The sequence below is a fragment of the Haliotis rufescens genome, unplaced genomic scaffold (genome assembly GCF_023055435.1).
Source record: "Haliotis rufescens isolate VD_foot unplaced genomic scaffold, xgHalRufe1.0.p SCAF_36, whole genome shotgun sequence".
In the NCBI taxonomy this organism is placed as follows: Eukaryota; Metazoa; Mollusca; class Gastropoda; order Lepetellida; family Haliotidae; genus Haliotis; species Haliotis rufescens.
In genome coordinates, this window is record NW_025964068.1 from 3,897,849 (window position 1) to 3,923,883 (window position 26,035).

Here is a 26,035-nt window from a genome sequence, read left to right on the forward strand (position 1 = left end):
TGTAAGCGTAAATATGTTCCCCCCTGAACATTTGTTCTGGTGGAAACGATATAATCTGGAGTTTTGTTCTTGTGGACCAATATACCTGGGAACAATATTCCACATGAACAGCACAAAATGATCAAGGGTATACATAACATATCTTACTCTCTTTAAAATAAACATCACGCAGTCTATATCGTTATTCAAACCTTGTTAAAACATCAATTATCCACATGTCTATAACCTCCCTACTGCACATTGTTGTATATCACTTGCTTGATAACGGTGTTAGTATATACACCAAAACATCGCATTCGTTGTAATAAAGAGGTTGTACATCTCCCTTCCTCAATGTGGGTAAAATGCCTCTAATCGTGTTTGGGTACTTTTATACAGTGGAGCAATTTCAAATAACATAAATGCTTCTACGCTGAATTTGAAAATAGGGCTAAGTTATAATAGTGCTCAATGTAAGCACCGTTTAAAAAAATCATTCTGTATAGGAGCCATCTTTTCGTAATGGTTTTCCAGCGCATATTTTACATTCCACCACCAAGTCACATGACTTTACTCGCAAAATGGCGGAAGGTAAGTGTGTTTGGTGGGAGTGACGGTGGATGTAACAGGTACTCGTGCAGCATCTGCACACTCTCAGACGTACATAACAACTTGCGAGGAAGTACTAATATGTTTTTGAAAGTATGCATGGTGATTTGATTGAAGTGTTTGTTTTCAGTTAGGTGACAATGTGAAGGTCTGACAGTGACGCTAGTGACAAGTAAGCTGTCAAGTCAGTTGTCTGTTTACGTATGGTATGATCATGTCATTAGTGTTGTGAACACCAGGGGTCTCATATCATGTAGTAGTGGGTGCACGAAGTGTGAGGAAGCTCCAAAATGATGATCACCTATTGCGTGAGTCAAAATTCCGGATGGACAATTGTAATTATGATAAACACAGAAACAAGATGCCCAAGTACCTCACAGCTGGTTAACCCTCATGGTGCCTGGACGTCAGTCAGCCTGCAAACCGCTCAGTGCCGCACTGTGATGACGTCGCGGTTACAAAAACGTATACATTGTATCAAAAGTGTTGCAACGTCTTTATTTCTTTACACAGTGTAACCAAATTGTATAACATGCAACTCGAGTTGATTGTCTTTCCAACAGTATCTAAAGTCACCAAATCCAAAAGATCTATGCACTGCCCAGCCATCGATAAAAGTGCTGGTATTATAAGTTTCCTACTTTTCCACATTAATCGTAATATGGACGCACCCGAATATGGCAAGCAAAGTCAAGTAAGCGCCCTTGTTTGAAATCTAAATGACCAACAATTCATATCATTTGCAAGTACATGTCCTAACAGTGATAGACATATGATATTTATGATGAAGTACACATTCACTGAGAATTTTCTGTGAGTTATATTTACCGATAAAAAATCCCGATGAAATTGTGCGTGTTTTTTACGTCAAAACAAAATTGACGGAAGTGGTCCTGATTAATTCATACGCAGACTGTTTCAAAGATTATGTCACAAAACGAATGACAGTTTGGAATGTATATCGTGAAGAAATCCCGGTTACGTCAATGTATGTTTCAATGACCGTGCTCTTTTATTAGTGATAAAAACAACTTCGGGGTAATTGACATCGTACATTTTCAAAGGACAAAATGTGAAAGATCGCTAAACAGCCCTAACAATACTCAAATTGACATCGCTCAATATCGGGCATCATTATTTCTTAATAATTAACAAGATTATACTAACGTAATACCACCCAAGAGTAAGTACATGTAGATTCAATCAAACTTGTTGAAACGTTTTCATGGGCAGCAAATCTATTCAACAAAGCTATTTTCGATCACTCGCAACTCGGGCGCCATATGTCATTGTTTCACTATGGCCACCAGAAAACATACATCCTCGTATCAGGTCGTATTTCGCACTTGGTTGCCTAACTTTGACCTTTGCCCAAAATACACTTGTATAGCCAGTCCATGAAATACCACTTTTTCTTTCATTTATTCATTTGATTTATAAATACGACTTTAGAAGTGTATTTACACCTAGTTAGGTATATACATGTACATTTAAGGACATACGTGATAGTTTATTTCCACTAGTTTCCCATTCCATCCCATTCTACTAAAGGAAAAGTTTGAAATAGATAATGATCGTAGGCCAATGAAAGTAATGGAATTATTTGTCATAAAAGGAAAAATATATTCTTGGTATTGAACTTCGAAAATTTAACCAGCAAAATCTTTAATAAAATGGTTTATTATGTCTTTCCTTTTTTTCTTAATTTTGGCCTAGCTAAACAACAGCTTGGAGGGAAGATATACAAATTAAAAAGGTGAAAAAAAACCACAAGAATGTATTGATTTTGCTCTTAGACAAATATTTATTTAAAAAGAAAATCTATTTCATACCTAGGATACAAAACAAAGTAGAATCTAATTACTACTATGTCACTGGTCGAAGTATTTGGTAATTTAGATAATGCAGAGTGAAAAAAGACATAAACATCAAAACGAAGTCCGATTTACACTAAAAACTTTTTGTCTTTCAGAAATTGATTATCTATATATTGTGAGAAGATCTAATTACTTTTACTGTTTATGTTATAAATTGAACCATTCGAGATTCCAATAGATGAAGCTAAAATATTAAAAATCTAGGTGGTTTAATATTGGATCCATTTTGACAGCTTTCTCACTGTACTCAACTAAATGCATATTATTTTTTGGGAATATCAAGCCTTCAAACAGATATGAAAAGCACATGTCAACATACCAAAATTAGAAAACTGCGCCAAATATTCTAACACTGTTAGTCAAATGATAAGCGGTCTCATTCACTCGTCGGTCGCCGTAGACATTTTCCAATCGTGATGTACTAGATATGCTTTCTAGTTCAGTCAAAGAGAATACTGTTATTTGGAAAATGAAACCACGTGTATCCATTATACTACCACAACATTAGATGTTTCTGTTTCATGTGACGTCATCCACGTCACAACACGCGAGGTCAAATCACGCGCACCTGTCCACACGACAAATTCACAGCGGCGGGAAATCACCGACCGTCTATTAGCCTATTTGAATAAAATTGCAGATTGTAACGAAATAAAATTAATCGTACTCATTGCTGACATTACAGATGACCTATCAAATAAGAGTTGAAGACTTGCAATAGATTATCATACGTTAATCGAGAGTACAGTGTACATAAATAATTTGTAAATCTAATATTAATTTTTGATCTAATATCCATGGCAGAATGTTTGAAAACGAGCTACAATATATTCCATTTTCTGAAGAGATTAGTAATGTGTATTTGATGATATAAATGCATACACAATTGGTTATCAATTATCTTCTACAATCACAGCATGTACCATGTACATTAGACTCATGGAAAATACTATTTCAGCAAACCAATCACAGCGCCATTATCACAGTTTCAATTAAAGGAAAAACAAATCGAAATCGAACAGCGTATCCATAAGCGGTTAATCCAAATACAAAAAGGTATTGATGTCATCATTGTAGAAGTTATGTTGATGTTTTCAGTAGTTGCATTATGTTTGTATCGCGTGTACCATCGCCAGAAACGTGGGCTGAGCTACCACATGTGGAACCGACCTTGACACAATTTGTTTACAATATGGCGTTGACTCACGTTAGATGTCGTGGCCACACTTTTGAAATCTCCATTTGTGACAAAATGTGAAACAGTTAGGGCAAGTCACTCACACGGTCAGGTAGTTTGAGCAATCACACATGACTCTAAGTCAATTCATATGAAAAAAGTAGCAGTTATTTGTCTGAACGCGCGAGTATGTAGGACAACCGGTAAACAAGAAATCGCGGCACAGATATGATGCGAACGTGCCCTGTCGATCACTTCGGGCTTGGCCATTAAATGTTTAGGTTTTGATCATGAACCTCCTGCCCATAAGTATACACTTTACCAACTTAATATAAACGATTATAGCTATCTGAATATTTTCTGTTAATCAGCATCATAAACAAAAAGACAATCTGCACTGTCGGTTCGTATGTAGCGCCGTGCTAAATCGCCATGACACAGTCGATAAACATATGCAATACTTAACAAAAAAACTTCCGTGGCCGACTAAACGTTAGTACTCTTACGCCAATAACTGTACAGTGGGGACTAGTAAATCTTTCTGACCAGTCCGATCAGAATCCTTTTTATAATTGGCTGTCTGATATAATAATAGTTACGTACATGTGACTTGGGTGCATAATAAAACATTGCCTTCATTCGCATGAAGTTCAACATGGCAAAAAAAGAGAAGCGCGGTAACCACATTACTAATCTCGCCATATTTCGCAATCCGTAGCACTGCATAAAATATGAGTTACACGATATTAACGTTGAGATGATTAGGGTGATGATGGTTATAATTTTATTCAATGAACGTCATAAATGTAATGGAAATATACACTGTCGTTTTCTCATGTGTACCGACCATTCCGCCATTACCGATAGTTGATAAAAATATACAAAAAGTGTAAATAAACTTGTTCATAAAGGAGTGAACAGAATTGTATTTACGTGAATAAGTATACAGTTGCGAAAAATATGTCTTCTGACCACTCAGGTCATAATTTTTCTTATGAACAAGGATTTTGTCTGAAAATATTTACGTGTATGTGACATGGGTGCATAATCAAAATTCGCCGTCATTCGCTTGGTGTTCAAAGATGGCAGAAAAGGCCGAGAAAAGCGGTAGCCACTTTACCAATCTCGCCATATTTCGCAATCCGTAGCATTGTATAAAATATGAGTTACACGATGTTAAAGCTAAGATGGTTGGGGTGATGATGGTTATAGTTTTGACTCTGCGCACTCAGTGTTAAATATCAAAATTCACAGTTTAAAAAGGGCATTTTCTCGGGACCATATATGGTCCCCTGGCACTATGCGGGTGTGAAAAGTGAGGGACCATATATGGTCCCGTGGCACCAAGAGGGTTAAGCCAACATAGTCAGTACGTGTTCATCTGTAGAGCACTAATTGGCTGATACTTCACTGCTACTGCTATTGTCTGAGGCTGCTTTTCGTTGTTTATTGGGTTAGATTCTGTATTACATACAATGAAAAGCTATGGACAGCACAAACAAATATGAATCAAAATATTGTGTTTTCACTTGGCTTCAGACAATGTCTATCAAAGTACAATTAAAAATATGAAACAGATTTTTCTGATTAATGTTTCAGTTCATGTGTGTTGTTCATTCACCTTGCTATGCAAATTACAACCACTTATCAGTGATATCTACAATCTTGTACCAAGCTGTCACCCTTATATAATAATATATGCTACTGCTAGCTGTTCTATTTGATTCTGATCCATTGGTCTGATTTTTTCTCAATGTGTTCAGAGTGTATGTTGACAGAAAATGTACCCAATTTATTAAATTTAGCAACAAAATGAGACGTGAAAACAAATTGTACTATTTGTAGATCATCACCACCCTGGCAAAGGGAAGATTAATCTGGAAGTTTCACTGTTATCATATAGGGATTTAACTAAGATTTAGAACTAAGTGTCTGTGGCAGGCAAATTGGGAAAAAAATATAGGTTATTTTGTTCATAAGTGTGATTTTTTAAAGGTCTTATTTTGAGTTCTTTTATATTTTGTTTTGAGATTGCATTGTGTGCAAACATGAAACTCAATATTAAACTTCTTCCTCTTTATTGCCCTGTTATCAGTAAAATACAGGTTATGTCTATGATGCCATAGGCTTAGTTATTAGTGATGGGAAATTTTAAACTCTAATTTGGGAATTTTAAGAATGATAATGATCCCTTTTCAATGCTGAATATGCAAAATATGAAAACAGTATATAATGTCTGCCATGCAATAACAGACACATTCAAATTTTTACATTTTTACTAGAAAACTATCTATAAGAGTACATGAACATGCTACCTGCCTGACAACAGTCTGGCATCTTTTCTGTTGCTATCAATCTTTTGTTTGGCTGGCTCATACTTAATTATTTTCCCCTTGATATTCCGTTGTTTTGTTTTTATTTTAGGAAAATGTTGCATTTTGTTACAGAATCAGAGAATTATTAAAGCATTCGCTGAGAGTGATAGTTGGTGCAGTCATTAGCCAGGTCTACAGCAAGTGTCTGTAAAATAGTGCTAATTTAGGTTGTGTTCATTATTATAGTTGTGTTTTACAAATGTTACTTTTTTCCTCGCCAGTAGTTTGTGTAGCAAGACCAATAAAGACCATGAAGAGAAAAGGATCTTAAACTTTTCATTAAACTGATTGCAGTGAATGCAGTTGTCATTTCTTAAACATGTTTGAATTTGACCATGTTTAAGTTAAGAAATAATACCTTGAAAACTTATCAATAGTCAAATGATATTGAATGAGTGGGTATTTCTTCCAGTGTGTGGAACTACTTGAAAATCTTAGATTTTGTATATAAATGCATGAACACAATGATACTTTGCTGAAAAACAATTTGTTTTATAGCTAGCCTGGGTAATATACTACTACATGATATCAGTCATATTTGTCAGTAAAAAGCATATTATCCCCTGCAAAGGAGTGTATGCAGGGACATGCGCATATTCACAGCTAAATTATGTTCACAAATCACTAAAAAACTACATGTATTTTGTATTGGTTACTATGGTTACAATGTATTGGTTACTATGGTTGTAGGTGAAGTAGCCAAGCTACAAAACCACCTGCGCTTACTGCGAGAGGAATACGTAAAACTGCAGAATAAGTATGCCGACTTGGAGAGGAAGTACCAGGTGGCGGTGGCAGGGTCGGGAGGCGGTGCTCAAGACACATTTGTCTCCAGGCTCCTCAAACTGGTGGCCGACTTGTTTGACAAAGATCAGTACAGGTAGGCCAGTTACATGTGTAAACTTGTTGAATTCACATAGTTTGGACTTTGGAATCTTGTTTCTTTATATTGGATATATCTCTTCAATCATCATGGTCATTGTCATGTCAATACTCGCCATACTCACCATTGTTAGTGATGATGACCATATTCACGGTGAACAAATTCAATGCATGTTTCTGGCAATCAAAACCAGCTCATCATTCAATGTGTCATTCACTTGCAACCCTATATGTACCAGCAGTCATTAAGAGAAAGAGTCATCAGCAGGATGAAAACTGTTGTTTTTAAAATGTGGGAAGCAGATGTGTATATGTTTTAACTCTGTTACTCTGGGACAATTATTGAAAAAATCTTTTCCTGTATTTTAGAAATTAAGAAAATGGAATTTGCATGTGTGGATGAACAGATATCAATATCATTACATATATGATGATGAGACTTGTCATAAGCATGGTAAGAGCTGACCCATGGGATTGGGTGATCTGGCTAGCTGACTTAGTTGACATTTCATCCCATTTGTGTAGATCAATGCTCATGTTGGCAATCACTGGACTGTCTGGTCAAGATTCTGGAGATGAAATTTTTTCTATGTTTGTGAAATTTGGATTTGTGGACCTTTCAACATGTTATCTAAAACATCACACTGGATCATGATGTAAGATAAACACACTCACTTCTACCATGTCTACAGTTGTAATGATTGGACTTAGAAATACATACTCTGACATCTTCAATATATTGTCATGATTTGTTGCATTTACCATTGTTTACCATGTTTACCATCATCATGAAATGATGAAATGTTAAAAATCCTATTGTCTCTGCCTTGAAGTGACCTACTGGTCCACTTGGAGGGGGGCCAGCAGCTTAGAGCACACAAGTTCATCTTGTCATCTCGGAGTGATGACTGGGGGGTGACAGATCTCCACCAAGTGTCCGAGCTCCATGTTACAGGTGAGTTATGTTATCTCAAAATGATGACTGGGTGGTGATAGATCACCTGCATGTGTCTGAGCTCAAAGTTACAGGTGAGTGAGTGTTGTCATCTCGGAGTGATGACCGGGGGGATGACATATCTCCTCCAACCGTCCACGCTCCATGTTACAGGTGAGTGTTGTAGAGTGATAACCAGGGGGGTGACAGATCTCCACCAAGCGTCCGCACTCCATGTTACAGGTGAGTGTTGTAGAGTGATGACTAGGGAATGTCAGATCTCCACCAAGCGTCCGCGCTCCATGTTACAGGTGAGTGTTGTAGAGTGATGACTAGGGAATGTCAGATCTCCACCAAGCGTCCGCGCTCCATGTTACAGGTGAGTGTTGTAGAGTGATGACTAGGGAATGTCAGATCTCCACCAAGCGTCCGCGCTCCATGTTACAGGTGAGTGTTGTAGAGTGATGACCGGGGGGTGTCAGATCTCCACCAAGCGTCCACGCTCCATGTTACAGGTGAGTGTTGTAGAGTGATGACTAGGGAGTGTCAGATCTCCACCAAGCGCCCGCGCTCCATGTTACAGGTGAGTGTTGTAGAGTGATGACCAGGGGGTGACAGATCTCCACTAAGCGTCCGCGCTCCATGTTACAGGTGAGTGTTGTAGAGTGATGACCAGGGGGTGACAGATCTCCACCAAGCACCCGCGCTCCATGTTACAGGTGAGTGTTGTAGAGTGATGACCAGGGGGTGACAGATCTCCACTAAGCGTCCTCGCTCCATGTTACAGTTAAGTGTTGTAGAGTGATGACTAGGGAGTGTCAGATCTCCACCAAGCGCCCGCGCTCCATGTTACAGGTGAGTGTTGTAGAGTGAAGACTAGGGGGTGTCAGATCTCCACCAAGCGTCCGCGCTCCATGTTACAGGTGAGTGTTGTAGAGTGATGACCGGGGGGTGTCAGATCTCCACCAAGCGTCCGCGCTCCATGTTACAGGTGAGTGTTGTAGAGTGATGACCAGGGGGTGACAGATCTCCACCAAGCACCCGCGCTCCATGTTACAGGTGAGTGTTGTAGAGTGATGACCAGGGGGTGACAGATCTCCACTAAGCGTCCTCGCTCCATGTTACAGGTTAGTGTTGTAGAGTGATGACTAGGGAGTGTCAGATCTCCACCAAGCGCCCGCGCTCCATGTTACAGGTGAGTGTTGTAGAGTGAAGACTAGGGGGTGTCAGATCTCCACCAAGCGTCCGCGCTCCATGTTACAGGTGAGTGTTGTAGAGTGATGACCGGGGGGTGTCAGATCTCCACCAAGCGTCCGCGCTCCATGTTACAGGTGAGTGTTGTAGAGTGATGACCAGGGGGTGACAGATCTCCACCAAGCGTCCGCGCTCCATGTTACAGGTGAGTGTTGTAGAGTGATGACCGGGGGATGTCAGATCTCCACCAAGCGTCCGCGCTCCATGTTACAGGTGAGTGTTGTAGAGTGATGACTAGGGAGTGTCAGATCTCCACCAAGCGCCCGCGCTCCATGTTACAGGTGAGTGTTGTAGAGTGATGACCAGGGGGTGACAGATCTCCACTAAGCGTCCGCGCTCCATGTTACAGGTGAGTGTTGTAGAGTGATGACCGGGGGATGTCAGATCTCCACTAAGCATGGATGATAATTTTGTTGTTGTAGCTCAATACTCATTAAACATGTTAAAACAGCATCAAGCTACCCTGGTCTCTTTCAACTAGCTGTTTGTTAGCACAACAATCTGAAATACCATCTCATTATTATGGTAATAGTCACTGATTTTGAGTATATCTATATGATCACAGTTAATTACATTCAGTCATACGTTACCACTGTTATACTGAGGCTGTTGTCTCCCGAAACTGCTGCTATAGCGAAATCTACCGCAGAGATCTCAATTAGCTCATGCAGCATGTGCGTAGCCACGACGTACAAAAAGACTGCTGTAGCGTTCCTGTTTCTCTGACCATTCGGTGATATTTATTACTGTTTATTGTCTCTAATAAACTGTGCTTTACGGGGCGTTTGCTGTAACTATGCTTGGAAATATTTTTCCCACCAGAAGGAAAAAAATTTCCCGCCCTTTTTTCTATGTTTTATGTGTATGTTCTATATTTGCATTGCTCGTTTATTTTCTTGTGAAAATGCTCGTTTGTGAATATTTGTGGTGCGTGTGTTGTAACCATGTTTTGCTCTTTGTTCATAGTACAAACAAAATGTCTGACATGGATGTTTCGCCGTCCCCGACCCCCTCTACCCCCGCTACCAGGAATTGCGGGGTGTGCCGCAAAATTCTGTCCTCCCGGGATCCCCACGATTGTTGCCCACGGTGCAGGGTTCCTTGTGGGGACACCTGGTGCGCCCAGTGCGAGGGTCTGTGGCCTGTGGCGTTCGAGCGCTACATGCTGTATGTGCAGTCTGTTTCCACCCCTGTGGTGGCCGACTCGTCCGGTCGGGGAAGAAGCCCCGCCGTGAGGGCTCTGGTTAGGGCTCTCAGCAGCCCTTTCGAGGGAAGAAGGGGAACTGGGGGAAGCCCAAGCCGTCTAAGGAAGGCAAGGGCCCCTCCAGGTGACTCTCACTGGAGGGTTTGTATGCCGACAGTGCCAACTTCGGTTGGCCCATAGGCGAACCCGAGTCACTCAGCCCTGGACAGTTGTGTCTGCCGCAACCAGTCAGGCCCCCCTCTCCTTCCCCGGTGGGAGCCAGACTCCAGACTTAATCAACACGATCCGGTACGGCTATCGGCCAGATTTCAAGGCGGATCCGCCGCTCACCGTTGCCCCGTTTGCAGGTTTCTATTCGGAAACCGATCTTCCCATCCTTGCCAATGTCATCGGCAGGTTGGTGGAGAAGAAGGCGGTACGGGAGTTAGCCCTACCAGAAATAACACCAGGGTTTTACTCCAGGATACTTCTCGTTCCCAAGAAGGACAGTGCCAAACACATAATGATTCACAATCTGAAATCGTTCAACGAGTTTTACCTGCACAAGCCGCCCAAGTTCAGAATGTTGACCTTGGCGGACTTGAAAGCTCTGATCATGCCCCCCGACTGGCTCGCTTCGATCGACCTGAAGGATGCTTATCTGCATGTTCCGATTCACTCGGACAATCACAAGTATCTCAGGTTTGTCTTTCAAGGCAGGCATTACGAGTGGGTTGCACTCCCATTAGGCCTATCGTCCGCTCCCTGGCTGTTCACCTGGTTAACCACCCCCACAGTGGGGTTCCTTCACAGGAGGGGTGTCAGGTACTTTGCGTACCTGGACGACTCGCTAGTAGCAAATCAGATGACAGACGTGCTGTCTCATCAGCTCGATTTCGCACTTCGTCTCTTGGAGCAATTGGGGTGGATTGTCAACCTCCCCAAGAGCGAGTTAACCCCCTCACAGAACTTGAAGTTCATCGGAGGTCGGTTCGACATGGTGTCCCATCGCCTCTTTGTCCCTCCTAGACCAGTGGCACAAGATTCAGGTGATGATTGCCAAAGTCTTAGCGGTGCAACAGACTGTTCACTTTTGGGAACAGCTGTTAGGGCTATTTGTGTCAGCCCACGACTGCACCGATCAGGGTCGTCTACAACTCCGCCCGCTGCAACGGTTTCTAATCCAGTTGTTGGCGCAGGAGGAGAACAGTGCGACCGTCGCCCTCCCGGATCGGCTCCAACCGCATCTGGAGTGGTGGACAGTCCCTTGCAACGTCTTATCAGGACTCTCTGTATACAGATGCCTCTCTAGTGGGCTGGGGGACCCGACATCCACGGAGTGAATGCTCAACCCAGTAGTGTTTCAGTGGCTGTGCGAACGTCTGGGTCGTCCAATGGTTGACCTGTTCGCAACCAGGTTCAACAATCAACTCCCGTTGTTTGTGTCACCAGTCCCGGACCCGAGGGCCATTGATCACGATTTTTTCGCGTTAGACTGGACGGGCATGGACGCTTATGCTTACCCGCCGACGGAGTTAATACCACTCATTCTAAGCCGGCTCCGAGGAGTTCGCTGTCGAATGTTGCTGATCGCACCCATGTGGCCGAACAGATCGTGGTACCCCGACTTGCTGGCCCAGGTCAGTTGCCACATCCACTGCCTGTGAGACCAGATCTCCTGATCCACCCTCACACACGCTTCATCCAAACGCAGGGCAGTTCAATCTGCACGCGTGGATGTTGTCACCGAGCGTCTGAGGAGTAAAGGTTTTTCTCGTTGGGCGTCTCGGGCATATGTAAGTATGTATCGTGATTCTACCCAGAAGGTGTATAATGCATGTTGGGTTATTTTCATGAGGTGGTGTTGTAAACATCACATTCATTCGCCAGATAAGGTATCTGTGCAGGATATTGCTCGTTTCATGTCTCACTTATGAGAGACCCAGAAACTCTCCGGGGGTTCCATTGCCAACTATGTCTCTTCTGTTGCTACGGTAAGGGACGTTGCTATGGGTACCAGTCTCTCAAAAGAGCCGGTGATTCGGGGTATTATCAAGGGTTTCAAACAGCAAGATCTTAAGAAAGGCCCAGGCCACCTGGGATCTTTCCTTAGTGTTGAAATCACTTACGGAAGCTCCGTATGAACCCTTGAGTAGTGCTTCATTTCGGCATGTGACTTGGAAAACAGCATTTCTCCTCTCCTTTGCCACGGCGGCACGTGTGTCTGAGATTCATGCACTCGATGTCACTAAAGTACGATTCGATAGGGGCGACGAAGGAGCGGTATGCCTGGGCCTGCTCATGGGCTTCGTCGCTATGAATCAGAATTTTGGCCAAACGGAGAGTGTGAATTCAGTGTTAGATCACTCAAAGAAATCTTACATCCTGCTGATACTGAGGACAGATCACTGTGTCCCGTTAGGGCCCTTAAGTATTATCTTAAGGCTTCGAATGAATGCAGACAAGGGCGTGACCGTCTGTTCGTATCGTGTAATCCTAATCGGACTGCTGAAATAACTCGCAACTCGATTGGTTATGGCTTCGTTCTGTCATCAATCTGACGTACTGGTCTCGGGGGTTACCGGCTGCGGGGTCAAACCCGCACGAGATCAGGATGCTAGCGGCAACATTTGCCCTACACTCTAAGGTGTTCACAGAATATTGCGAGGTTGTTACTGGCGTTCTGACTCGGTATTTGCCAATCATTACCTCAGAAAGGTTTCTGATGAAGACGTGGAGGGTGTGCACCGTCTTGGGTCGCTGATCGCGGCACAAGCGGTCTTGTAAGGGGTGTGCCCAGCGCAATTCCGAACTCCTCAGGCTTCAGACCTTGCACGGTGGTCAATCTGGGTCTTCTCCAATGTTCCCACCGCTGTGGGTACAGGAGTGGGGGTCCCACAAACCAGCGCACTCACACAACAGGTGAGGGCGGCTTTTTGTGTGTTTTGTCCTTATTTGTATTTTGACAATTATGTATTTAATTGTCTGTTGTGTATCCAAACCTTGTGATGCATGCTTACAAATACTGGAATTAGGTCACGCGCCTAATGCATACTTTAAGTAGGCTTGCTCTGGGATATACGGTCCGAATGAAATTAATTTCCCTCTTTTCGACTGTTTAACCTGATCTAAGATTTAGCTCACACAGATACTGTGTTCTCATCCGCTGCGGCGATGAAATACCTATCCAGTGGGGCCATTTGGAGTCACCAATCGTTTGGCAAAGACGATTGAGCCTTACGGTATGCGCTTGACAGTGCTTTGGTATTCCTATAGGGTAACGCCGAGCTAGGAGCATGCGCATCGAGTGCTTCCGCCTTGTTGTTTACTTCTGCTGGTCTGAAGGAACACGGGCAGTCAGGTTCGGGTTGTAGGTGCTCCCCACCGCCTACTGTGGTAGTCAGCCTCGGTATAACAGTGGTAACATATTACTTAATGTAATTTGTAGAATGTTCCTATTCGGAATATTCTATAATAATACGTTACCACTGGGCTGATGCCCGCCCGTCCGTCCCCCGAGCACTTGCTCTCTCGCTAGAGACAAGAGTGAAGGGTGTCACATGGCAGCTAGATGGCTACGCACATGCTGCATGAGGTAATTGAGATCTCTGTGGTAGATTTCGCTATAGCAGCAGTTGGAGACAACAGCCTCGGTATAACAGTGGTAATGTATTTCTTATAGAATATTCCGAATAGGAAAATTCTACAAATTTTACCTTCTGAATATATATGATCCCACTGCGTGAACGACATCACTGGACAAAATGTCATCCATTCCAAACAATCCCAAACTTGGAAATACCACCATATCCAAATGGAAATATGACCATTCCAAAATTTGTCAAGGTCATATTTCCAAGCTTGGATTTGTTTGGATTTGTTTGGATATGTTTGGATACAACATGTCATAATCATATCTGTTAAACGTTGTACAACGTGAGATTAGTTATGACATGAAAGTAAATAATTAAGAGTATTTTGGCACTGTTTACCACAAAAAGACCAAATCATGAGCAAATTTAAATAAATGAATTTCTGTCATTTAAAGTGGCTACTCTTTATATTTAATTTCTTATCTTCCTTGTCTATAATCATATGACATTGACTATGAACTTTGAACAATTAAACAAATATTTTGTTTTCCCATACCGACTTACGGTTGTCGTAGAACGTTTCGAGAATAAAGGGCCTCATTATTATAATTTGAACTAATATACATATTTACACAATAGTACTAGGTATAAATGAATTTTGATAAGTGCATGTTCGTACAAGAATATGAACTTCGAATTATCCCGGAATTATGCGCAACACATAGGGCGGGAAATTGTATAATTGGTCTGGAACTCTCTGACGGTATTCAAAACAGGGAACAAGATTTTGTCAAATGAATCATTGAGCCAGGAATGCATCGATTTAAATGCTGACAAAATGAATAAACATATCTGGAAAAGAGTAGACTGTTCATGCGGACAATTATATGCTACGTCTATTGCCAATGAAGTTTATCACCCCATGTTATAGCATTTGTTTCATATAAAAGATAGAAGCCAAATAAATGGGATAATTAGTTGTTATAAATTAGCTTTACCTCTGTGACATTTACGCAACTAAAGGTGAATATGTTTATCAAATAATCAATTACAGTAATTAACCTAGTGTCCTTATTTATACACAATTTAATTACGTATTGGGGTACAATATATAATACACATATACACGGAATGATTTCTTATTTTGTGAATTTAATCATAACCCAAATCATACAAATCGAACATGTGAAAATAAAAGTAGTGACTAACTTTATGATCAAGGGTATAAATACTCAATTGTATCTATTAATCCTAATAGCATAACAATAAATCCTGTGTATTTACTGAGCATATTTAGATACATCCGGATCTACGACCGCAGTCATATAATCAATCAAGGAAAGTATATAAAATTGAATTAAAAATGTGCTATCACTGAAACAAAATTCACCGTTATCCACGTGAGCCTAAACCTAGGAGAAATAAAGTTCTGTTATGTTCAAGATGCCGTCATGATTAGTTTGCGCCAGTCTAGACTGTCCAATCAACGTGAATATACAAACCGTGATGTTACTTGACCAGTTGATGACACCTGTCAACTCAAAGTGCCCCTGGTCCTCCACCCACCATGTGTAATACTTTAGCGCACTTGATTGTTTTATTTGTAGTTATATCACTGTTAGGCTGAGTGATGAGAGAATACACTTTGTTGTTTTTGTTAACGATCTTTTCCATTTTCAACGTGGTAACCTTATAAGTGGCTAACTTTCTTGTCATGATGAATTGAAACATTAAAATAATCAGACGGACTGACGATCGCATTTTTCGCATAAATGTCATGCTCGCATTAATTTCATGATTTACTGAAGATAGATTTGAAGTTTGTTTGGGTAAGGGAAGTAATCTTGTCTCCGCTTGCAATTGGATTCAATCGGGCGAGCAGTACCGAGATCGCAGCTTGACTGTTCGATACGGCCGAAAGGCGGCATCCATGTTGTTCACGCTCTGCTGATCACGGGGCCTCATTTGTCTGTATTCTGCTTATGAGCCGGGATGCGCATGAAACACGGGTGTCAAAACCAATATAGTTACCAATTATATGTACGGTCAATTAGCCAGTTCAAGAGACAATACCCTGGTTCTACCACCTTTAGGTGTAATTACGTCGCATGCCCCTGGTTCACGGTTCGTCTGATCTCCCGTTATAAAACCACAATGTTTATTTACCTCTGACAGCGCCGACTTCCTGTGTACATGTACATACATGGCAATAAATGGTTTGACAGTTGTTTGACGGAATCAGTCAATAATTATTGACACAGTGATGTAATTAAAATTTGTCACTATTCACAACTCCTATTTTGATTTTTCTATTAATCAGCTGTATTTTCGATCAGTTTTATATGTATAAAAAATCTTCTCTAGTATTTATAAACCAAACCTAAAAACATTATATAAGAACAACTGTGTTTTTGGAACGTAAGTTTTCTATTAAAACAACCATGCAAGTAAGATTTTGTGAAGGCAGTTAGAGCAGACAAATTACCCCCCCCCCCCCCCCCGCTGTATAATGACGGTCGCTAACCATATATATGTATTTTTTGTGTTTTTGGCTTGATTTGATTGTCCTGGTAAATATTTATTAAATGCATGTCCTGTTTTGTATATATGTATATATTATTATGTTAATATGGACAATGGTAAAATTCATTATCACAGTTAAAGTGCTATTCACAAATGTATGTAAATCTGCTTCGTGATGAATGAAGCATGGCAATACATGTATGCATCTGATTTTTTCATTTGTTCTGTATTCTTTGATGACAATGAGTTTCGTTAATGATGATCACTCTCACAGATTATTTGATAAGAGGATATGACTTTAACTGGAGAATAGTTATGAAAAATATATATAAAAGTATAGGCGGTCTGTGCGAATGTGGTGAAACTGATACCTCATTGATTTGATAATCGGGACTTGGAAATCACAGTCTGTCATTAAATTGATTTTAAAATATATGGTTTTGACTGTAGTACGTCCTGACATGATAATATTATGTTGTAAACAACTTATCTTATCTTATGTTAAGTAAAACAATTATTGATAACTTCCTGAATTCCAATTGTTCAATGAACAGAATTATTCAAAGCTTTTATGATCTTAGGTACATGTCGGCGCACTTACATGTGAGCCGTCTAGACGACTGTCTGTTTTATAATTAAATGGCAGCTGCCATCCAGCCGAATACTTAATCTTGAGACTTATTATTGTCTTGTTGAGTCAAGTGCGGGTCTCTCTCTCACCTTAGGGAGAATGCGACTGTAAAAGCCCCTCGCTAGACAGACAAGTAGTGAATGTTTGAGATAAGTTTATTATTCATTATGTATAGTTTAAACTCAATAGATAATTCATAGTCTTTTTATTGTTCAAATTACTAATAAAACATATTTTAACTTGTTACTTCTAAACATACTTCCAAACCATTCCAAACCATTCCAAACATTTCCTGCGTTGGAAATATGTTTGGAAATGTTGCCAATCCAATTTTGGATTTTCTGTAAAGATCGATCCTTCCAAGCTTTGGAAATGTTGGAATGAGCGATCTTTCCAAAGCAATCCAACCTTCATTCCAAATTGGAATGGACGCTCCTTGGTCTTGTGCATGTATTGCGTCAAGCCCCCTCTTGTCCTGTGTCCCCCCCAGACATCCAGTACGATGTGGCACATGCGTTGATGAGATGGGTGTACACTGACGAGATCAACATCAAGGTGGAGGACTCCTTTCTCCTTCAGCTGCTCCGAGCTGCCACCAAGTTTAAGCTTGAGGCTCTCCGTGTCAGGTAATTACTGTATTTTCTTTTGTTTTATGAACACTTCTTAAAAAATACAGCTGTTTCGAGTGGGTTGATGAGTACAATGAGTTTTAATGTTTTTCCCTCCATTGACATTACTGAGAGCATGAAACACCGGAAATAGAATGTCAACAAATACATACTGAAGTATGCAAATTACTCCTGTTATTATCATGATTATACTATCTGGTTATATGGTGTTCATGGTATATTTGGACTTATGTTTGTAATCTATTTTACTGTTTTAAACACTGAACGTTCATATAGCTTCCTCAGTCACACGTTATATATCCTGTTGATACCCTGAACAGTGGTTCATACAGCTTCCTCTTTCAAAAGTTCTATATATCTTGTTGATGCCTGAACAGTGGTTCACACAGCTTCCTCAGCCACATGTTATATATCCTGTTGATACCCTGAACAGAGGTTCATACAGCTTCCTCAGCCACATGTTATATATCATGTTGATACCTGAACAGTGGTTCATACAGCTTCCTGAGCCACATTTTATATATCATGTTGATACCTTGAATAGTGGTTCATACAGCTTCCTCTTTCAAAAGTTATGTATCCTGTTGATACCTGAACAGTGGTTCACACAGCTTCCTCTTTCTCAAAAGTTATGTTTCCTATTGATACCTGAACAGTGGTTCATACAGCTTCCTGAGCCACATTTTATATATCATGTTGATACCTTGAATAGTGGTTCATACAGCTTCCTCTTTCAAAAGTTATGTATCCTGTTGATACCTGAACAGCTCATAGCCACTGGCTCTGTAATCATGTGGTGTCATGGAAGCAGGTTATTAAGGATACATTGTAAATAGTTCTAGTGGTTTGATATCATCTATTGTAACATGGGTTTGGTTGTATTGGAAATCTGCAAACAAATTGTCGCTAATATTAACATGGGCAATATATATACTGACAATATACGAATCCACAGAGATGTCATAGAAATACTTCCTATAGTCTGTCTTCCAGACCCTAGAGAATAGAAAGAAGTCCATCTCAAGTCTAGATTGCATGGGCTTTATTTGGATTTTGATTTATTTTGTAGTTATATATTTTGTAATAAGGCAGTAATTGCCTCATCTACTACTGATGCCAGAGGAGATATTTGTCTGATATTTTCATACCGTGTGTTGCAGGTGTGAGAATGGCTTGATGTCATTTGTGAATATGAAGAACTGCATCAAGTTCTACCAGACGGCTGAGGAGATGGGGGCAGAGGTGTTGAAGAAACACTGCTCTGAACTCATCTCTAACCACTGGGTATGCAGTCACTTGATAAGCAGGACATCAACTCTTATCTTTTACCTGGACAGCAATTTCATTTTTATGGCTAGCAAGTTTAATTTTACTTCATTTTCAAAACAGCAGGCTGTATATGTATATTATCATGATAATCAATCTTTGTGTTGAATCTAGTACATATGACACTGTTGAACAGATGTTCTGTGTATGTTTAAATTTCCATTTCTCTGCATTCTTCTCTGTCTGGTGTATTAAATACATTAGGCTTTATTAGGGTGTGTCCTCTGGACCTATGACAACATTAGCCTAGTTTGGAGGGAAGTAGTCCGTGGGGTGTTCCTGATAATGGAGATGGTGATGTCGCTTCCCTCACAAAGCTATGGTGGCAAATCGTAAAATTAATTTAATGTAATGATCATTCATGTTGAGGTCTTGACAATGTCTCTGCATCCAATATGAGTGATTTGTTTTCAGAATGACTTCACAAGTGAAGATTTCGTTTACATGCCTGCAGCGCTGCTGTATAAGATGTTCAAGACGAAGACAGAGTATCCCCTTCACACGGCCATCCGAGCACAGCGAGAAGATGTTGTATTTCTCTATCTTATAGAATATGATGCCCAGGTTAGCAGAAGAAGCTGTTTCTATTACTTTCCCCCCCCCGGATAGTCTAACCCCTTAGTTTAAGAATTGATCACATGAAAATGGATATAAACCTTGATTCATAAGCTAGGTATTCCAGGCTAGAATTGTTCTCCTGTAACCTAGGCTTGTTGTGAAAGTGAAATGAATCCATTGGTCAACACTTTGTCCTGAAAACAGTTGAGGTTGTCGTGGAAACAGTTTGTGTTGGGTACACAGGGTTTCACATCCTATGACCCAAAAGACAGTAGAATATTGTACAGATAAGTAAAATAGCCTAAACCTTTCCTGGCTGATTCATACGTGGTTATGATATTGTGGTCATTTTTTTTATCGTGTGACAAACTGACCTTTTGAAATTATCCTCAACATTTTCAACATTTCAAGCTTATGTTTCAAGTTATGTTTCTCCATGGACATTCTGGGTGAGAATAGGTCCATGGCACACCATTCTTACCACAAGAACTGACACAATGAGGATTCGATTAGACCTGGCTGATTCTGTCATCATTCCAGGATAGGATGAATTGTTGTTCATGTTATCAACCACTGGTTTGCCTTATCCAGACTTGACTGGTTTAAACTGCCATGCACTGACTGTTTGCTAAGTGACTCCCAGGTTGGAGTGTGGATACAATACATCTGTTCTGTCTTCTTCAGCTGTCCGTCAAGCTGAATGAAGTAGACAATCGAGGGGATGTATCGTTAGACCTTGCACTGCAGACCAAGCAGGAAGGAATTGCACAGACGCTGGTTGGACACAAAGCAGACGTCAACAAGAAAGATAACTCTGGAAAATGTCTTCTTCACAAAGCTATAAAAAGAGGTATCATTTTTCCCAATGTTAGTTCAGTGAAATCATTACATTTATCATAATGAAAATAATGTTAGGACTAAATGAAATATTGTGTTCCAATTGCATTTTGGGTAGGTGCTCTTCTTTTTCTGTGACCCCTCCAACATCTGTATAAATTGTGTTTATATATGGGATAGATGGATTTGTTCTGTTTTTAAGAATGGCAAAAACTGCAGTGATGATTACAAATGGGAAAATGTCCCTTTGAGTTATTAATCTATTCCTTTCCAAAATTTAGGAGATGAGTTTTCTGCAAGGTTTTTGATCACGAACAGTGCTGATGTCAACCTGACAACTCACCTAGACAAGGAAACTCCTCTCCACATGGCTGCCTGCTTCAACCCCGACGTCACCAGCCCCGACACCATGGCTGGCATGGCACGCACCGCTCAACTGCTGCTGGACAATGGGGCAGACGTCAGCGCGCAGGATACAGCGGGGAGGTAGTTCATATACTGATTTCAGAAAAAAGGAAAATTAATGTGTGAAGTGGAAGTATTCAATGCTCTTCTAAAAAAAATATTTTATACACATATATTTTATGCATATTAATAAAAAATGTTTTGTACATACTGATCCTCCAAAATGAAAAGTTCAAATGGAATAAATGTTTATTCTGCTGAATGAAACTTGTTTGTTGAACAAGAACGTGTTAAATTGCAACATTGATTTGGCTGGCATGAAGGTAAAATAAAAATATACGCAAGAAATATTGTTCTCCAGTGAACCTAGACTGAGCATGCTTTTGATGGTTGGTATATCACATCGACTTCACCATGTTCTCATTCAGACTGGTTAAAACTGTCATACATCATATGCAGTGTATTCATGCATGAAGATACAATGTTGCTGTTTGTTATTCATGATTATTGATTTAGTTCATTTGCATATTTAGCAGCTCCATGAAAAAAGGTTTTGTTGAATTTGGCAGCTACCGCTTGTAACCTTTGTAAGGCCTACCAGTACTACTACTACACAAAGATGATTGACATTAGATAATATTCTTCCATGGACTTCTTCCAAATTGCGCTGGGGAATTTCTTTAGCAAATGTCATTCAAAGGTCCAGGTGATGCAGGTGATGAGAGTATTCATGCATTAATCATTAAACTTGGTATATGTCCTCTTTAGGATGGGGTCCTGCTTTTACAAGGTTTGGGTTAGGAGTAATCTACAGTCTTGGTTATATCATTATCAGCTCGTGTGGCATGGTTACCTCTGCCATGTCTACAGGTGGGAAACTGTACATGTGCATGCAACTAATAGATATGTATATCAAAGGTCAAGGTCATCTCTGAGGCTATTGTGAAGCAAAGTTGCATCATCCATTACCAGTTTCTGTTGTACTTGTACAATCATCAGTCTCAGAAAGTTGTTGTTTTATTAAGTAGTTGCCTTGATTATGGTCAAGGCTTGGAAGTAAAATGTTCAGACAGAAAATACATGGTATGTTACGATTATGGCGGGTTTGAGGATATTGGGGTGAAGGGGATGATTCTGCGTTGACTCTAAATGGTATTTTCTGTCATGGCCTGCCTAATTTTGTTGTTTCTTGACTACTTCCTGCCCTTCATCAGGTTAGACAAACAATAAGAAGTTGTTGCCCATTGTGTCTTTATGTTGTACCAACTACTAAATGCAAGTCAATTGTTATTTTTTCAGTACATGTCTACACAGTGCAATATTTTGCAAGAATGTGCCAGTATTTCAAGTCCTTCTGAAGCAAGGGAAACTAGATCTTGAGATCAAGAACACTGATGGCCACACAGCTCTCTGGCTTGCTCTTCAGCAGGTGTGGTCACTGGTAGATCTGTTCTTATGACACTGTACAAATAACTACTGAGGCCATTTTCTTCATTATCTTGTTTGTTTCTGCATAGCGTATTTCAACAAATATTACATTGCAATATAACCAAAAACAAATTAATATCTGCTGTTAATGAAAGGTCTGAAAGGCAAGGCAAAGACTAACTGAACATTTTATCTTATTCTGCATTACTAACTTAATGCTTCTACTGCTGTTGTTTTGACATAGGAGACGGAGCTGTGAGAGGTCCTGGCTGCAGAAGTTGTAGTACCAACTAGTTGTGTGGCTTCCTCCCTCCCACAGCTACCACGTAACCGGAAGTGGCGATGTTATGTATAATCACATCATTGCTAGTCATCGGACGTTTGAGACTAAAACTCCCCAGTTTGAAGAACCAGATAGCATTCTTTGCCTATCCTTTTGCTTATCCTTTGATAACCAATAAGTTCTCAATTGCATATGTTATAGTCTGGTGTACTAGGGTGGTCTTTTCAGGCTTATGTAATTATGCCTGACTTGGGCTCTTTTCTGCGCTTACTTCGCACATGTGTTGTACCATCCGTCATCTTGTTTTGCCACGTTGAACCATGTCTTGTCCTTTGATAATTCAATATGTCTATCATAGCTTTTGTTTATGTGCTAAATACTTTTTCTGTTCTGAACCTGTACTCTTTATATTGTAATTTCTCAAATGCCCGTCCTAATTTGTTGAAGTGTGTCTATTCTGCTTGCAACATTCGTCTATTTCTTTGAAATTAGGTGTCGGGGCAATAAATCAGCCAAGGATCCACACACCCGGTGCACTGATTGTATGGTTCCTTGTTCCTTATTTTTGCTGTGTCAGTTTTGCCGCGATCCATCCCCTGGTGACTTTGTTGTACACCTCAGGGTTTTGAGAAAATGACACACACAATGTGTCCACAGGCATCCCCAGATGGCCAACCACAGGGACACTTAGCCGATCAAGTCAACACTGAGACACTATTATCCCCAACTATGCCGCAATCATCACTAATAGAGCAGTGCCTCTCCTCCCCACTGTCCTCTATTGCATTCATGCCCCCCGTGTCTGCGTCTATGATCACCTTTTTGTCATCAGCGCCAGCTTACCCAGTGCTGCTGCCTCTTATGCCTCCCGGTTTCGACTCGTTCCCTACACTGTATTTGGATCCTGCCTTGGTTCATTAGATTCAATCCATGTACCCATCTTCTGTGGTTCAGGTGTCTCCTCTGCCGCCTGCGGCACCTCCAGTTTTCACCATACCTATACTGGCGCTTCCAGCTATCATGACATTATTGACTACTCCAGTGCCATCGCCGCCCATAGCACCATTGGTGCCCATAGCACCATCTGTGCCCATGGCACCATTGGTGCCCATGGCACCTCCAGGCTTTCAACCATCAATCAGTATACCTCCAGCATTTATGGTGCATCTGGGTGCCGCCAGCCTACACATCTCCGCTACCTTACGCAGCCCCTAGTTTGTCCTTGGCTCCTTTAGATGACGCCAGTACACCTCGTCGGTCTCATACCTGTGGCTCTATCTCTCCCGGGTCATACTTCCTGATCCTCTCACTCCAGATGTCGGTCCCATAGTCATTCCCTGCTTCGTCGATAGTGTGACTATCATTTGGACTCTTCGACAAGTAGACTGCGTTGGAGTTGACACGCACCTGGGACTGGATGGCGGACCGGTAGTCCTTAGTCACCCCCTCCCCGGGTCCAAATGTTGATCTACTTGATCCCATGCTTACGCCAACCGCTCTGCGTATGCCCAATACCTGGCTCTCCTTTGTTGAGATTGAAATTCACCGTTCACTCAAGCCCTTATGTGTCTTGGCCTCATCAGACAGAGCCATTGATCAAGATCTTACCGTGGACAATCCTAATCAAGCCGATCATCAAGTCGATTACTGTGATGTAATTTCAACAACATCAAATCGACAATTTATGTAATCATTTCCTGAGTTAAATAGGCAACTTCTACATCAGCCCTGGAGTGCATCCACGCTATTCAATGGCTCTATTTCTGAAACCTACAGCTACAGTGTCTACAGTTACTTCAGCTTTGCCCCGGATGAAACGAAACGTAAAGCTTTTGAGCATGTCTACAATCAGTCCAAATTTAAACCAGCTCAAACAGGCAATTATCAGCCTATGTGCACTTCTATTAAGGCTTCCCCTCAGGCTTCTTTTTCCTTTCGTCTCAAACGTCAAGACCGAACAAAGTCACAAGGCCATTAACAACCCTGCATGGCGCCAACGCCAACAGGGGTGGTGACCGCAGAGGCAGGTGCTGACGCCCTGGCGCCTGACGCCTCGGATTTCCCACCCCCAGTCATCCCAGGCATAGACACACCAGTAGGTGGCAGATTGGGCAGGTTTTGGGCCTGTTGGACAATTCTCCATGATCCACTTGTCATCATCATCATTTGTCAGGGATACCAGTTCTCTCTCACCGCCTCGTCAGGCTCAGCTCTTGCTCCAGACCATTCAGCTTCTAGTACTCAAGCAGGCGGTCGAGATTGTTCCTGATCCAGTGGCACATCCAGGATTTCATTCCCCAGTGTTCAAGTTCATAGCCGGTTTCGTACGACAGGTGGCACAAAATACAGCACCCTGTGTCAATAGCAGGTAGTAATGGGCCTTCTCAGCTCAGGATCTGACAGCCAGAGACCAACTGAGACCAACTACGTTCATTACTGTAGTTTCTGGCCCCATTTATTCGTCGGCAGAATCCAAGGATTACTATAGGACTCACCTCCTCCCGTATTGAATGTCTGCAGTGGTGCGCCCTTGACAGCGCTCAAGCCTTCACTCCACCTTTTTGTTGATGCCTCACGACAGGGTTGGGGGGCAGATCTTGAGGACCAGGCTGCCTCTGGACTGTGGTCAAACAATGAGCTTCGGTGGCACATAAACAATTTCGAACTCGAAGCACTCATCCTGGCCATGTCTCACTGGCAGTCCCGCCAAGTGCTCGCCATATCCACAACATCACGGCCGTCTGGTGTCTTCGCAACCAGGGGACTCCTCACCTCCCTTCTGCCTCCGACCTTCGGGTTCTTCCAGTTTTTGGATGGACTACACATGAGGTTCATCGTCCTGCACATCCCCAGTTGTCACAACATCCTGGCAGACATACTCTCCGAAACCTGACAAAGTGGCTCTCACCGAGTGATTACCCCAGAGTATGTTTCATGTTTCCGCATATACCAGCTGAATGAATCGGAATTCAGAACTTGGCTGACACCCTTTTCTACTTTTCCTGTTTTCGATGACTGGATTTCACACCTCATACTCTACTTTGTGTGGCTCTATCGGACAGGAAGGTCTATGGTTTCTGTTTTTCCTGCCCCGGATGCTATCTGGTTACCCAGACTGGTTGGAGGGTCTATCATAATTCCATCTGAAAGGTACGACCCCCTCCGTTCCGTCTGATGAGGATGCATTCAAGTCGTAATGCAGGATAAGATAATTATTTTTGTAAAATCAAAATACTTTTTTACATTTGGATACTTATCCTGCATTACTACATCCACAGAGACCTCCCATCGCTTTGCTACCTCCCAACGAAGTTCTAGAGATGTAGTTACTAGCAGTGATGTGGTGTTCCGGTCCTGTAGTAGCTGTGGGAGGAAGGAAGCCACACAACTGGTTGGAACACCATTTCTGTAGCCAGGACCTCAAACAGCTCCGTCTCCTAAGTCAAAAGAACAGCAGTAGAAGTATTAAGATAGTAATGCAGTATAAGTATCCAAATGTAAAAAATATTTAGATTTTACTACTTTGTTATCTAAAGGCCTTTATGTTCCTTC

The 26,035-nt window shown here is 41.4% G+C and overlaps 1 protein-coding gene across 1 annotated transcript in view; it reads left to right on the forward strand.

Moving 5' to 3' along the window:
* Window positions 1-542: 542 nt before the first annotated feature.
* Window positions 543-26,035, forward strand: part of LOC124147762 (rabankyrin-5-like) — a 68,471-nt gene continuing 42,978 nt past the window's right edge. Inside the window, exons 1-9 of the mRNA XM_046518518.2 lie at window positions 543-570; window positions 6,708-6,897; window positions 7,733-7,854; window positions 17,508-17,643; window positions 18,807-18,930; window positions 19,387-19,536; window positions 20,215-20,380; window positions 20,649-20,853; window positions 22,072-22,201. Of these exons, the coding sequence (XP_046374474.2) occupies window positions 561-570; window positions 6,708-6,897; window positions 7,733-7,854; window positions 17,508-17,643; window positions 18,807-18,930; window positions 19,387-19,536; window positions 20,215-20,380; window positions 20,649-20,853; window positions 22,072-22,201 (1,233 nt within the window). The 5' untranslated portion in view covers window positions 543-560. The remainder of the gene's footprint in view (window positions 571-6,707; window positions 6,898-7,732; window positions 7,855-17,507; window positions 17,644-18,806; window positions 18,931-19,386; window positions 19,537-20,214; window positions 20,381-20,648; window positions 20,854-22,071; window positions 22,202-26,035) is intronic.